The following is a 16245-nucleotide window of genomic DNA, read 5'->3' as shown; positions in this document are numbered from 1 at the left end:
TTAGATTTGAGGGGGGTGATCTTCTTGATGGTTGGCCCAAGAGCTCTCTTCATGCCATCATACATTCCTCTGATGTTTCCGGTGTCTGAGGCCAGCTGAATATGACTGCATAGGTGTTGCCAGTAGTCGTTTGCGCAACGCCTAGCTGTTCTTTGTGCAGTACTTCTGGCTGCTTTAAGTGCTGCGGATGTTAAATCGCTGGGGGCTTTCTTGTAGTTCAAAAGTGCAATGCGCTTAGCGGCTATGACAGGTTCCAGCTCTTCATTATGAGATTGAAACCAGTCTGCATTTCTCTTCGCACTTTTGCCGTAGGTGGTCAAAGCTGACTCATAGATGGCGTCTCTGATGTGGGCCCACTTGGTCTCAGCATCCCCTGTGGGAGTGTTTTGAAGGGCTGTTACAAGTGAATTTAGAAATTTTTGTAACAGCTGTGGGTGAGAAATTCTGCTCGTGTTGATGCGCGGGTGGCCCTTCTGCTTGGAATGATGCAACTTCTTTGGTCTGAGTCTAACCTTGCTGCACACCAGGGAGTGGTCGGTGTCGCAGTCCGCACTGTGGAAGCTGCGTGTGATTTGAACACTGTTTAAGGCGGCTCGCCTTGTGACAATGAGGTCTAGCTGGTGCCAACGACGTGATCTTGGGTGCCTCCATGAAACCTGGTGACAGGGTTTAGTGTGAAAGAACGAGTTGGTGATGCAGAGGTTATGATAGGTACACAACTCAAGCAGTCTCTGCCCGTTCTCATTCATCCTTCCAACGCCATAGCGCCCAAGGCAGGAGGGCCATGAGTCATGGTCGGCCCCAACCCTGGCATTAAAGTCCCCCAGCAGGAATAGGTGTTCGGTGTTGGGGATGCTGCTAATGATGTTATGGAGTTGTTCATAGAACTGGTCTTTAGCTTCAGGTGCGGAACAGAGTGTTGGAGCATAGATGCGGAGTAGGTGTACTGGACCAGAGGTGGTGAGCAGTCGGATGGACAGTATGCGTTCCGAGCCATTTGAGGGAGGCTCTATCATGCTGAGCAAGGAGTTTCTGATGGCGAAGCCCACTCCATGCTGTCTTGGTTCTTCAGGATCCCTGCCCTGCCAGAAGAAGGTGTAGTCTTGCTCTGCTAGAGAGCCACTCGCGGGGAGGCGAGTCTCCTGAAGTGCTGCAATGTCCACATTGAGTCTACTGAGCTCGTTGTTAATGATGGCGGTCTTCCGAGAATCGTTGATTTGTGTAAGGTCTTCCGACAGGCCAGGACACATAGTTCTGACGTTCCAGCTTGCAAAGCGAAGGGCTGGTACCTTCTTTCCTTTTTTCATGTTGTTTGGTGCGGTGTATCAGTCCACCTTTCGGGCAATGACCCTGAGCTCCAAGCACCCATTGAAGCAGGCAGACTGTGGCGGGACAGATTGAAAGTATCATCACACATTACAGCTTCCAGAAGTTTACCCACTACTGAGGCTCAGCTGACATGTTTTATCCAGCTTACCCCTTACTCCCTTTTTAAATATAATGGATCTGTATGCAAACATGTTTGAAAGAAATGGTCAGTTTCAACTTCTTCCTCTCAGTATTCCAGGATACATACCATTCATGCCTGTTGAAGCACAATTTAAAAGACATCATGAAGCAACCCAAAATTCAGTCACATACTTACTTTCCAGTTTTGATTTCTTAATGATCAACCATTTTGATAAACTGTTTGCAGCAAATGTCTACACTCAATGCTTCAGACCATGACTAAATTTAAGTATGCCAAAGGTTACAATGATCAAATGGTCTGCCACTCAACATATTATGCAGTCCTATGCTTAATCCGTTCACAGTTATTCGTACACCCTCTATATGTGGGCATAAAGTATATCACACCATTTTAATCTGTAATAAAGATTTCACAGTATTTATCCAATATATGTGGCATCCAGATTCTTTCTAGCAAACCAACTTCGATAGTTCAGATCAAACCTATAATATTATAACTGTATTCAGCAAATTAAATTCCAACCTGGTGAAACATCTTCCTTCCTTCTTATTGTATGATCTTTTGTGAATTTCACTCTCTGGTGGGCTTCTACGCATGTTTTACATAGCCATTCAAGACATTCCACACAAAATCCACTGGCTTCTGAATTATCTTCACAGCTTGTGCATACCTGTGGGCCCAAAAAAGATCACTGTAGGTAGGATTGTTTTTTCCCTGCAAATGATCAGTGAGAAAAAATGTTAAATGTGCTCCTACAAAACTAATGGCAAAACTAAAAACATCACTCTTAAGTCAGCCTTGTTTCAAGCTACTCCACAAGAGATTTTCATTGCTTGTTTAATTATAGGAGATTTGAATTCATAGCAATTTTTTCAAAATTAACACTACAGCTTTACAAGACTTTCCCATTATGTTAATTATTCTATGCATACAAATTTAATAGTTATCCATTCTACCCATTAATTGTTCTGTGATCATTCTTGCTGTTAGACATTGCTGTGTACAACTTGGCTGCTGCACTTCTCTATGTAACTGAGTACATTTCATAAATAGTTCATGACTGTAGAGCATTAGGACAATATGTAAATATGAAAGGCACTCTATTTAGTTCTTCGAAGTTTGCCTAACCTTTCCTGATTAATGCTGGTAAATACTTTTAAATATAGAACAAAACATGTAATAGAAATACCAGAGGAGAGAAACAAGGTGAGGAATAATGGAGAACTGGAAATGAAGCTGAAATTTGATACCCCAGAAAGAAATTAGATTTTTCATCACGGACCAGAAGATTGCACAAAGGAAGCACCAAATCTTTCCATGCAGCACAATTCACCCAAAAGGGCAAACAAATTACCTTTACTTCTGTTATTAATTCACATACATGACTTTGATAGTCAACTCCACTGGAAAGAGTTACTAACAAAGCAGTCGAAGTGATTTCATTTAGGAATCAAGCTTACTCTGAATAACCACATCTTTCCTAAGCATTTTGATTTGGGGGGGGGGGGAAAAAGAGCTGTTGCTGAAATAAAGAAAACAGAAAATGCTGGAAATGCATAGGTTAATCAGCATCTGAAAGAGAATCAAAAACAAGAAATGCTGGATTCACTCAGCAGATCTGGCAGCATCTGTGGAAAGAGAAGCAGAGTTAACGTTTCGGGTCAGTGACCCTTCTTCGGAACTGAAAGAGAATACTACTTTCACATGAAACACTTAACTGTCATTTAGAATTGTGATCACGAGAGAAGCCAACACTAAGTAACTTACTTCCACGCTCCTCTCAAAGGAAAAGTTGATTCCAGGAGCTATACAAATGCAAGACATATTACATACAATAGCCCAAAAATTACTGGCAAAATAATGCAAGGCTATTTATCAGCTGTTGCCATTTGTCACACATACAAGAAAAGCAATGATCAAAAATTATGGACAAAAAACTGAAGAGCTATAAAAACGGACTGTCGTTTAAAAAATTGACCTTTCTTTTAAAAAGTGAAAAGTTTAGAAAATAGGCCGCCAAACTGTAATGGTGATGTTGGGAATGGCATCAAATAGGAAATTAGAGATGCATGCGATAAAGGAACATCTGTAATTATGGGTGAGTTTAATCTACATATAGATTGGGCAAATCAAATTAGTTACAACACTGTTGAGGAGGAATGGTTTTCTGGACCAATACGTTGAGGAACCAACTAGAGAACAGGCCATCCTAGACTGGGTATTATATAATGAGGGGGGAATAATTGACAATCTAGTTGTGAGAGACCCCTTGGGGATGAGCAACCATAATATGACACAATTCTTCATCAAGATGGAGTGTGATGTAATTGATTCTGAAACAAGGGTCCTGAATCTTAATAAAGGAAACTACGAAGGTATGAGGCACGAGTTGGCTGTGGTGCATTGGGAAATATTACTTAAAGGGATGACAGTGGATAGGCAATGGTAAACATTCAAAGAGTGCATGGATGAACTGCAACAATTGTTTATTCCTGTCTGGTGCAAAAGTAAAACGGGAAAGTTAGCCAAACCATGGCTGACAAGGGAAATTAGAGATAGCAATAGATCAGAGGAAGTGGCATACAAATTTGCCAGAAAAAACAGACCTGAGGTTTGGGAGCAGTTTAGAATTCAGCAAAGGAGGGAAAATAGAGTACAAGTGTAAGCTTGCGGAGAACATAAAAACTGACTGTAAAAGTTTCTACAGGTATGTGAAGAGAAAAAGATTGGTGAAGACAAATGTAGGTCCCTTAGTCAGAAACTGGGGAATTTATTATGAGGAAGAAATGGCTGACCAACTAAATGCATACTTTGGTTCTGTCTTCACAAAAGGAGGAAGCAAATATCATACCAGAAAATTTCGGGGAAAACAGGGTTTAGTGAGAGAGAAGAACTGAAGGAAATCAGTATTAGTAGAGAAATGGTGTTGGGGAAATTGATGGGATTGAAGGCTGATAAATCCCCAGGGCCTGATGGTCTGCATTCCAGAGTACTTAAGGAAGTGGCCCTAGAAATAGTGGATGCATTTCTAGAGTCCATTATCAAAGATTTTATAGCAGGGCATTTGGAGAACAGTGGTAGAATCGGACAGAGTCAGCATGGATTTATGAAAGATTAATCATGCTTGACAAATCTACTAGGATTCTTTGAGGGTGTAACTAGTAGAGTTGATGAGGGACAGCCAGTGGATGTGGTTTATGTGGACTTTCAGAAGGCTTTCGACAAAGTCCCACATAAGAGATTAGCATGTAAAATTAAAGCACATGGGATTGGGGGTAGTGTATTGCGATGGATAGAAAATTGGTTGGCAGACAGGAAGCAAAGAGTAGGAATAAACAGGTCTTTTTCCGAATGGCAGGCAGTGACTAGTGGGGTACCGCAGGGATCGGTGCTAGGACCCCAGCTATTCACAATATATATTAATTATTTAGATGACGGAACTAAATGTAATATCTCCAAATTTGCAGATGACACAAAACTGGGTGGGAGGGTGAGTTGTGAGGAGGATACAGGGAGGCTTCAGGGTGATTTGGACAAGTTGAGTGAGTGGGCAAATGCATGGCAGATGCAGTATAATGTGGATAAATGTGAGGTTATCCACTTTGGTAGCAAAAACAGGAAGGCAGATTATCTGAACGGCTATAAACCGAGAGGGGAATATGCAACAAGATATGGGTGTTCGTATACACCAGTCGCTGAAGGTAAGCATGCAGGTCCAACAGGTGGTTAAAAAGGCAAACGGTATGTTGGCCTTCATAGCAAGAGGATTCGAGTACAGGGACAGGAATGTCTTGCTGCAATTATACAGGGCCTTGGTGAGACAACACCTGGAATATTGTGCGCAGTTTTGGTCTCCTTATCTGAGGAAGGATGTTCTTGCTATGGAAGGAGTGCAGTGAAGGTTTAACAGACTGATTCCTGGGATGGCAGGACTGACGTATGAAGAGAGATTGAGTCGGTTAGGATTATATTGGCTGGAGTTCAGAAGAGTGAGGGGGGAATCTCATAGAAACCTATAAAATTCTAACAGGACTTGACAGGGTAGATGCAGGAAGGATGTTCCCGATGGTGGGGGAGTCCAGAACGATGGGTCATAGTCTAAGGATACGGGGTAAACCTTTCAGGACTGAGATGAGGAGAAATTACTTCACCCAGAGAGTGGTGAGCCTGTGGAATTCACTACCACAGAAAGCAGTTGAAGCCAAAACATTGTATGTTTTCAAGAAGGCGTTAGATATAGCTCTTGGGGCAAAAGGCATCAAAGGATATGGGGGGAAACAGGTTACTGAGTTGGATGATCAACCATGACCATAACGAATGGCGGAGCAAGCTCAAAAGACCGAATGGCCTACTCCTGCTCATGTTTCTATGAACAATGTGCTCCAAAATGGCCGAAGGAGAAGGACATGGTCTTTGCCCCTTTCAGACAGTTTGAATATACAAAGAAAAATCTTCAAAGCTAAGAGATGTCATTGCACCCATCCTAAAATATTCCACAGTTGAGCAAGTTCTTCTGAAACAAAGAAGCTGTGAAATGGAAACATCATAACTGGATTACTCTCATCTGAACCCATCAACAGATCCTTTGGAATTGAATGGCTTCTGCTGAAACAAAGGTAGTGTGAAGTAGCCATGTCCTGGGCCATTGTGCAATCAACATGGGGGAAGAGACCGAAGCACCTCCTCCCAGGAGGCAGGATGCAACACATCTTTACCTTAAAAAAAGGCTGCCGAGAGAACGAAACACCCAGAAAGCAGTATCCAAGAAGCTTGCGTCCAGCAAAACAGAAGGGTCACATAATGTTGTAAAATTCTACATCTACACAATATTGCAGCAGCGAAATGGAAGTGATCCACTGTCTGCAACTGAACTTTCAATCGAAAGAGAAATCTACAACTCCTTCAGGCCTGCGACCAATGAGAACTTGTCTTCCAAGAGAACTCAACAGTTTATTGCGACCCCGCACCCCCAACTTAACGCTTTTCCTCTCTGGTTGTCGTGCATGCATGTATGCGAGTGAGCGTGCACACGAGTGCAGTTGCAATAATGTCGGGTTAAGGCGTATTGATCAATAAATAATTGATTTTCTGTTTTAAACCTGCAAGAAAATCTGTGTTTATTTGACATATAAAATTGGTTCAAGTGCAAATGCCACAGCAATTTCAGACAAGGGCCGATGTGCAATTCAACACCAAAAACACACTGTCTGAGATACTCCAAGCCGTTAGCTTAGTGAAAACAAGGTCTTGCTGCCTCGCTCCATCTAAAAGCATTGAGTGGTGAAGTTCTTGTACTTGTACTAGAGATAAGAAATGAGAGCAGGAGTAAGCCATTCGGCCAGAGACCACTCCACCATTTAATGAGATAAGGCTTAATCTGACTGTGGCCTTCACTCCACTTTCCTGCCAGCCCCCATAACCATTGACTCCCTTGTAGATCAAAAATCTGCCAAACTCAGCCTTGAATATATTCAATTAGCCAGCCTCCATGCTCTCAGGGGAAGAGAATTCCAAAGATTAATGACCCTCACAGAAAAACAATTCCTCTTCATCTCCATCTTAAATGGGAGATCCTTACTTTGAAACGGTGCCTCCTAGTTCTAGATATCACCCCCACCCCCCGAGGGGAAACATCCTCTCAGCATCTAGCCTGTCAAGCCCCGACAATCTTATGTTTCAATAAGATCACCTCTCATTCTTCTAAACTCCAATGAGAATGGGCCCAACCTTACCTCATAAGGAAACCCCTTCATCCCAGGAATCAGCCTAGTGAATCTTCTCTGAACTGCTGCCAATTAAAGGCCTGCTACCCGACCTGAATCCGATGGGACCAGACGACACCTCGGGTTCGGGTTGGGGTGCACTGCCCTGCCGGGTCCAGCATTCGGGCTCGGGTCATGTCGGACACGCTCTATCACAGGTAAGTGGCTCCACTGTTAATGTAATTTTTTGACTAGAAAGGTGTTTTTTTTTTTAAAGAACAGTTATTTTAAGCTTGTGCAGATTAACAATAAAGTGAAAAATGGAAGGGAAATTAACGGATGGTCGGGTCGGGCGTGAGAAAAAAATAGAAGGACTCGGGCCGGGTCGGATGTAGTTCTGTCGGGCTCGGGTCCAATTTATTATTGCAGAACTCAGCAGGCCTTTCCTGCCAATGCAAACATATCCCTCCTTAAGAAAGGAGACTAAAACTGTACACAGTACTCTAGATGCGGTTTCACCAATGCCCTGTACATCTGTAGCAAGACATTACTATTTTTATACTCCAGCCCCTTGCAATAAATGCAAACATGCCATTTGCCTTCCTAATTACATGTTGTACCTTCATGCTAACTTGAGATTCATGTATGCGTACACCCTAACCCCTCAGTATCACAGCATTCCGAAGTCTCTCTCCATTTAAATAATATTCTGCTTTTCTATTGTCCACGCATTTTTTCACATTATACTCCATTTGCCAAATTTTTGTCCACTCACAACCTATCTATATATCTTTGGAGACTGTTTCCTTCTCATCTTGCCTTCCTACTTATCTGTGTATTCTTCAATGAAGAGTGGAGGGCTTGCCAGGAGCGACACCAGGCATACCTAAAAATGAAGTCAGCCTGGTGAAGCTACAACACAGGACGACTTGTATGCCAAACAGCGGAAGCAGCATGTAATGGACAGAGCTAAGTGATCCCACAACCAACGGATCAGATCTGAGCTCTGCAGTTCTGCCATATCCGGTCATGAATGGTGGTGGATAATTCAACAATTAACAGGAGGGGGCTCCTCAAATATCCCCATCCTCAACAATGGGGGAGTCCAGCACATCAGTGCAAAAGACAAGGCTGAAGCATTTGCAACCACCTTCAGCCAAAAGTGCCGAGTGGATGATCCATCTCGGCCTCCTCCTGAGGTCCCCAGCATCAGAGATGCCAGTCTTCAGCCAATCCAATTCACTGCACGTGCTATCAAGAAGCAGTTGAAGGCACCGGATACTGCAAAGGCTACAGGCCCGGATAACATTCCACCAACAGTACTGAAGACTTGTGCTCCAGAATTAGCCGCGCACCTAGCCAAGCTGTTCCAGTACAGCTACTACACTGGCATCTACATGGTAAATTGGAAAATTTCCCAGGTATATCCTATGCACAAAAAGCAGGCCAAATCCAACCCAGCCAATTACCACCCCATCAGTCTACTCTCGATCATCAGCAAAGCGATGAACGGGCGCCGACAATGCTATCAAGCGGCACTTGCTCAGCGATACTCTGTTTGGGTTTTACCAGGGTCATTCAGCTCCTGACAGCATTGCTGCCTTGGTCCAAACATGGACAAAAGAGCTGAACTCGAGATGAGGTAAGAGTGACTGCCCTTAACACCAAATTTGACCAAGTATGGCATCAAGAAGCCCTAGCAAAACTAGAGTCAATGGGAATCAATGGGGGAAAACTCTCTGCTGGTTGGAGTGATACATAGCACAAAGGAAGATGGTTGCAGTTGTTGAAGGTCAATAATCTCAGTCCCAGGATATCACTGCAGGAGTTCCTCAGGGTAGTGTCCTCAGCCCAACCATCTTCAGCTGCTTCATCAATGACCTTCCCTCCATCATAAAGTCAGAAGTGGGGATGTGCGCTCATGATTGCACAATGTTCAACACCACACGCGACTCCTCAGATACTGAAGCAGTCTGTGTAGAAATGCAGCAAGACCTGGACAACTTCCAGGCTTGCGCCGATAAGTGGCAAGTAACATTCGTGCCACACAAATGCCAGAGAATGGCAATCTCCAATAATAGAGAATTATTATCCCCTTGACATTCAATTGCCTTACCATCGCTGAATCCCCCACTAACATCCTGGGGCTTACCATTGACCAGAAACTTTACTGGACCAGCCATATAAATACAAGAGGTCAGAGGCTAGGAATTTTACAGCGAGTAACTCACCTCCTGTCTCCCCAATGCCTGTACATCATCTACAAGGCACAAGTAAGGAGCATGGTGGAATACTCTCCTCTTGCCTGGATAGATGTAACTCCAACACTCAAAGCTCAACACCATCCAGGACAAAGCATCCCGCTTGACTGGCTCTCCATCCACCACCTGCAACATTCACTCCCTCCACCACCGACAGTGGTAGCAGTGTGTACCATATACAAGATGCACTGCAGCAACTCAGAGGTTCCTTCAACAGCACCTTACAAACCCTCGACCTCCACCACCAAGAAGGACAAGGACAGCAAATGCATGGAGACACAACCATCTGCAAGTTCCTCTCGAAGCCACACGCCATCCTAACTTGGAACAATATCGCCGTTCCTTCACTGTCTCGATCAAAACCCTGAAACTCCCTTACTAACGGCACAGTTGGTGTAACTACATCCCAAGGACTGCAGTGGTTCAAGAAGGCAGCTCACCACCACCCTCGAGGACAATTAGGGATGGGTGATAAATGTTGGCCTAGCCAGTGACGCCCATATCTCGAACAAATAAAAAAAAGTTGTAAAATTCGGCTACTGTATGCTCGGCCCCTTCAATGTACGATGTAAACTCGCCACAAAAGATAAGTCAAATTATTTCAAGGCTAAGTACTCTTTCAGAGACTGGATAGGTGTTAACTACTTCCAGTCAACCTCTCTGGCATAGAAAGTGCAGGAAAAACAATAATTTTCCTTTGTCTCTTTTCTCTTAATCCAATCTTTCTTGCTCTCTCTTTCTGTACCTTATTTGTCAATGAATTCACCATTCTAACATGCACTTCCTCATTCAGACCTTGCACTGGTCATTCACAAGCTTTCAATCTGATTGTGTATTTGCAACACAGATGGGTTGGACCAGATTTCTGATTTGTCCTCAGAGACCAGACTCATCCAAAAGTTTGTTTGGAATCTTAATTTAATCCCGTCTGTTGTAGAGTAATTCAAGTTCTTGGTAGTGTGTAATTTGTCCCAGTCATGATCAGACAGTTAGCCTACAGAGTTTGGAGTGCTGCTGTGATTGTGCAGTATGGAAGGAGGTGGTGCAAATCATGTGACAACAGTGATGTGGTAGAATGCACAAAGTTGAACTGCAGTTAGCTTGAAGAGCCTCTGTTAACTAGCGTTCTGCAGCTGTAATTATAGATGACCTTGACTGGTTTAAAAAAAGACTTTATAGTCTAATTAGGATGTTAGTTTCTACTTGAATGTTTTTCTCCCCTTTCTGGAAATAACAAAAATTGACTTGCCTGGAGTCTGTGGCCTGAAGTTGCTTGCTGTTTGGATCTTGGTACCTAGATTAACAATTAAAGCAGTAATCTACAATACTACAAATTATTATTGAGGTTAATCACAAAGCACAGTCATAGGTACCAAGATACAAGCAGCAAGCAACTTCCGAGAGCAGCACACCACAGAAACTTTATTTCCCAAGTGATCAACCTGTCCGATCAGAAACCAATTCATCACAGCCAGGTACCCATTCAGCTCACAAATGGACCAGCCGGGACAAATGATCCAGGAGTTCAGTATTGGAAACAAAATAATGCCGCAGAATTTCAAACACAATTGAGACAATCTTGGTACTGACTCCCCTCTTCACTATTGCCACGGGGATCAGCAGAAAATATTTTGAACAGTAGAGTGGAAGAAATCAGAAAATTAAAACCTAGAGTCAGATCCAACATGTTTATTTGTAAAATGGCAACTGTGCATACCTGCACTTTGGGAGGAACAAATTGGTTATGATGGAGAAATGGGACCATGTGTGCTTTCGTGGAATTGTTTTCTGAGCTTCTCCAGTAATCCTCCTCAGTCAGGAAACTAACACCAAAGGCAATGTGGGGATGCTGGGCTAGATTGCATCGGCAGCGGGAAGGAGTGAAACCAGCAGAGTTTAAAAGTGCAGCAGCAGCGGGAAGGAGCAAGACTGAGCGAGACCGGCAGAGTTTAAAAGTGCAGCAGCAGCGCGCCCGAGTTTTGAAAAAAAAGCCAACAGTGACGTCACAGGAGAGCTGCAAGGTGATTGGTTGGTGAGTCACTGCTATTAGGGAAAAGCTCTAAATAGCTGGGTAAGTATCTCAGGTAAGAAAAGTTTAAAAGTTTAGTTTATTTCAAATATGGTTAGTTTTTTTTTAAAAGGGAGCTCTGTCATAACGAGGACCGGGGAAGAAGGGCCCTAGAGTAACTGATATTATTGGACATCAAGATCTTCCAGAAGGTTTAATTTAATTTAAAGGGTTAAGGCATGGCAGGAGAGCTCAAAGCTGTGGTGTGCTCCTCATGTTCCATGTCAGAAGCCGGGAACATTTCCAGTGCCCGGGACCAGCACATGTGCAGGAAATGTGTCCAGCTGCAGCTCCTGGAAGCCCAGGTTTCGGAGCTGGAGCGGCAGCTGGGGACACTATGGAGCATCCACGAGGCGGAGAGTATCGTGGATAGCACGTATAGAGAAGAGGTCACACCGCAGGCTCAGACCCCACAGGCAGGAGGGGAATGGGTGACCACCAGGCAGAGCAAGAGGACTAGGCAGGCAGTTCAGGAATCTCCTGTGGCTATTCCCCTGCAAAACAGGTATACTGCTTTGGATACTGTTGGAGGGGAATGGCCTCTCAGGAGAAAGCAGCAACAGCCCAATTCGTTGCACCACGGATGGCTCTGCTGCACAGGAGAAGAGTAAAAAGTGTGGGAATGCAATAGTTATAGGGGATTCAATTGTAAGGGGAATAGATAGGCGTTTCTGTGGCCGCAAGAGACACTCCAGGAAGGTAATATTTGTCAGTTCCGAAGAAGGGTCGCTGACCCGAAACGTTAACTCTGCTTCTCTTTCCACAGATGCTGCCAGACCTGCTGAGTGATTCCAGCATTTCTTGTTTTTGTTTCAGATTTCCAGCATCCGCAGTATTTTGCTTTTACTCCAGGAAGGTATGTTGCCTCCCTGGTGCTAAGGTCAAGGATGTCTCACAGCGGTTACAGGATATTCTGAAGGGGGAGGGTGAACAGCCTGTGGTCGTGGTACACATTGGTACAAACGACATAGGTAAAAAAAAAATGATGAGGTCCTAAAAGCAGAATATAGAGAGCTAGGAACTAAGTTGAAAAGTAAGACCTCAAAAGGTAGTGAGCTCAGGATTACTACCAATGCCATGTGCTAATCAGAGTAGAAATAGCAGGATATATCAGATGACTACGTGGCTGAAGAGATGGTGTGAGGGGGAGGGTTTTAGATTCCTGGGGCATTGGGACCAGTACAAACTGATGTCATAGGGGGAGTATTTGCTAGAGTGGTTGGGGAGAGTTTAAACTAAAATGGTAGGGGGGTGGGAACCTTTGCAAGGAGTCAGAGGGGGGGAGATCAAAGACGAGAACAAAAGACAGTAAGAGGAATAAGTAGTGATAGGCAGAGAAATCAAGGACCTGAATCAAACAGGGCCACAGTGAAAAATAGTGGGAAGGGGACAAATAACGTTAAAAAGACAAGCCTTAAGGCTTTGTGCCTTAACGCACGGAGAATTCGCAATAAAGTGGATTAATTAATCGCGCAAATAGATGTAAACAGGTATGATATAGTCCAGGATTACGGAGACATGGCTGCAAGGTGATCAGGGATGGGAAATGAACATCTAGGGATATTCAGTATTTAGGAAGGACAGACAAAAAGCAAAAGGCGGTGGAGTTGCACTGCTGGTTAAAGAGGAAATTAACGCAATAGTGAGGCAAGATATATCTGACGATATGGAATCTGTATGGGTAGAGCTGAGAAACACCAAGGGACAAAAAGCGTTAGTGGAGGTTCTATATAGACTGCCAAACTGTAGTGGTGATGTTGGGAATGGCATTAAACAGCAAATTAGAGATGCATGCAATAAAGGAACATCTGTAATTATGGGTGATTTTAATCTGCATACAGATTGGACAAATCAAATTAGTCACAATACCATAGAGGAAGAATTCTTGGAGTGTATCCGGGATGGTTTTCTGGACCAATACGTCGAGGAACCAACTAGAGAAAAGGCCATCCTAGACCGGGTATTATGTAATGAGAGGGGAATAATTTGACAATTTAGTTGTGTGAGACCCCTTGTGGATGAGCGACCAGAATATGATAGAATTCTTCATCAAGATGGAGAGTGACAGTTGATTGAGACAAGGGTCCGGAATCTTAGTAAAGGAAACTACGAAGGTATGAGGCGCGAGTTGACTATGACGGATTGGGAAACGTTACTTAAAGGGATGACGGTGGATAGGCAATGGGAAACATTGAAAGAGCGCATGGATGAGCTGCAACAATTGTTTATCCCTGTCTGGCACAAAAGTAAAACGGGAAAGGTAGCCAAACCATGGCTTACAAGGGAAAATCGAGATAGCATTAGATCAAAGGAAGAGGCATATAAATTTTCCAGCAAGAACAGACCTGAGGATTAGGAGCAGTTTAGAATTCAGTAAAGGAGGACCAAGGGATTGATTAAGACGGGGAAAGAGAGTACGAAAGCAAGCTTGTGAGGAACATAAAAACTGACTGTAAATGTTTTCATATGTATGTGAAGAGAAGATTAGTGAAGACAAATGTAGGTCCCTTACAGTCAGAAACTGGGGAATTTATTATGGGGAACAAAGAAGTGACTAACCAACTAAATGCATACTTTGGTTGTGTCTTCACAAAGGAGGACACAAATATACCAGAAATGTTGGGGAACGCAGGGTTTAGTGAGAAGAACTGAAGGAAATCAGTATGAGTAGTGAAATGGTGTTGGGGAAATTGATGGGATTGAAGGTCGATAAATCCCCAGGGCCTGATGGTCTGCATCCCAGAGTACTTAAGGAAGTGGCCCTAGAAATGGTGGATGCATTGGTGGTCATCTTCCAAGATTCTATAGACTCTGGAACAGTTCCTACAGATTGGAGGGTAGCTAATGTAACCCCACTATTTAAAAACAGAGGTTGAGAGAAAGCAGGGAATTATAGACCAGTCAGCCTGCGTCGGTAGTGGGGAAAATTCTAGAGTCCATGATCAAAGATTTTATAGCTGGGCACTTGGAGAACAACGGTAGAATCGGACAGGGTCAACATGGATTTACAAAAGATAAATCATGCTCGACAAATCTACTAGAATTCTTTGAGGATGTAACTAGTAGAGTTGATGAGGGGGAGCCAGTGGATGTGAACAAAGAACAAAGAAAATTACAGCACAGGAACAGGCCCTTCGGCCCTCCAAGCCTACGCCGATCCAAATCCTCTATCTAAACCTGTCGCCCATTTTCTAAGGGTCTGTATCTCTTTACTTCCTGCCCATTCATGTATCTGTCTAGATACATCTTAAAAGACGCTATCGTGCCCGCGTCTACCACCTCCGCTGGTAATGCGTTCCATGCACCCACCACCCTCTGCGTAAAGAACTTTCCACGCATATCCCCCCTAAACCTTTCCCCTTTCACTTTGAACTCGTGTCCCCTTGTAATTGAATCCCCCACTCTGGGGAAAAAGCTTCTTGTATCCACCCTGTCTATACCTCTCATGATTTTGTACACCTCAATCAGGTCCCCCCTCAACCTCCGTCTTTCTAATGAAAATAATCCTAATCTACTCAACCTCTCTTCATAGCTAGCGCCCTCCATACCAGGCAACATCCTGGTGAACCTCCTCTGCACCCTCTCCAAAGCATCCACATCCTTTCGGTAATGTAGCGACCAGAACTGCACGCAGTATTCCAAATGTGGCCGAACCAAAGTCCTATACAACTGTAACATGACCTGCCAACTCTTGTACTCAATACCCCGTCCGATGAAGGAAAGCATGCCGTATGCCTTCTTGACCACTCTATTGACCTGCGTTGCCACCTTCAGGGAACAATGGACCTGAACACCCAAATCTCTCTGTACATCAATTTTCCCCAGGACTTTTCCATTTACTGTACAGTTCACTCTTGAATTGGATCTTCCAAAATGCATCACCTCGCATTTGCCCTGATTAAACTCCATCTGCCATTTCTCTGCCCAACTCTCCAATCTATCTATATTCTGCTGTATTCTCTGACAGTCCCCTTCACTATCTGCTACTCCACCAGTCTTAGTGTCGTCTGCAAACTTGCTAATCAGACCACCTATACTTTCCTCCAAATCATGTGTTTTATTTGGACTTTCAGAAGGTTTTCGACAAAGTCCCACATAAGAGATTAGCGTGCAAAATAAAAGCGCATGGGATTGGGGGTAGCTTATTGCGATGGATAGAAAATTGGTAGACAGACAGGAAGCAAAGAGCAGGAATAAATGGGGCTTTTTCCGAATGGCAGGCTAATGGGTTACCGCAGGGATCGGTGCTAGGGCCCCAGCTATTCACGATATATATTAATTATTTAGATGAGGGAACTAAATGTAATATCTCCAAATTTGCTGCTGACACAAAACTGGGTGGGAGGGGGAGTTATGAGGAGGATGCAGAGAGGCTTCAGGGTGTTTTGGACAAGTTGAGTGAGTGGTTAAATGCATGGCAGATACAGTATGTGGATAAATGTGGGGTTATCTACTTTGGTAGCAAAAACAGGAAGGCAGATTATCTGAACGGCTATAAACAGAGAGGGGAATATGCATCGAGACATGGGTGTTCTTGTACACAAGTCGCTGACGGTAAGCATGCAGGTCCAACAGGTGGTAAAAAAGGCAAACGGTATGTTGGCCTTCACAGCAAGAGGATTAGAGTGTTCAGGAGCAGGGATGTCTTGATGCAATTATACAGGGCCTTGGTGAAGCCATACCTGGAATATTGTGTGCAGTTTTGTCTCCTTATCTGGGGAAGCATGTTCTTACTATACAGGG

At 43.8% G+C, this 16245-nt stretch overlaps 1 protein-coding gene across 3 annotated transcripts in view; it reads right to left on the bottom strand.

Moving 5' to 3' along the window:
* The window catches only part of trim33 (tripartite motif containing 33), a 248971-nt gene that overhangs the window by 148189 nt on the left and 84537 nt on the right, over positions 1 to 16245 (bottom strand). For all 3 annotated transcript variants that reach the window (XM_068057034.1, XM_068057036.1, XM_068057035.1), the window contains one exon: positions 1994 to 2141. In XM_068057034.1, coding sequence (XP_067913135.1) covers positions 1994 to 2141 — 148 coding nt within the window. The remainder of the gene's footprint in view (positions 1 to 1993; positions 2142 to 16245) is intronic.

Source organism: Heterodontus francisci, chromosome 25, assembly GCF_036365525.1.
Source record: "Heterodontus francisci isolate sHetFra1 chromosome 25, sHetFra1.hap1, whole genome shotgun sequence".
NCBI classification, from domain to species: domain Eukaryota; kingdom Metazoa; phylum Chordata; class Chondrichthyes; order Heterodontiformes; family Heterodontidae; genus Heterodontus; species Heterodontus francisci.
This window is presented reverse-complemented; position numbering and strand designations above follow the sequence as displayed.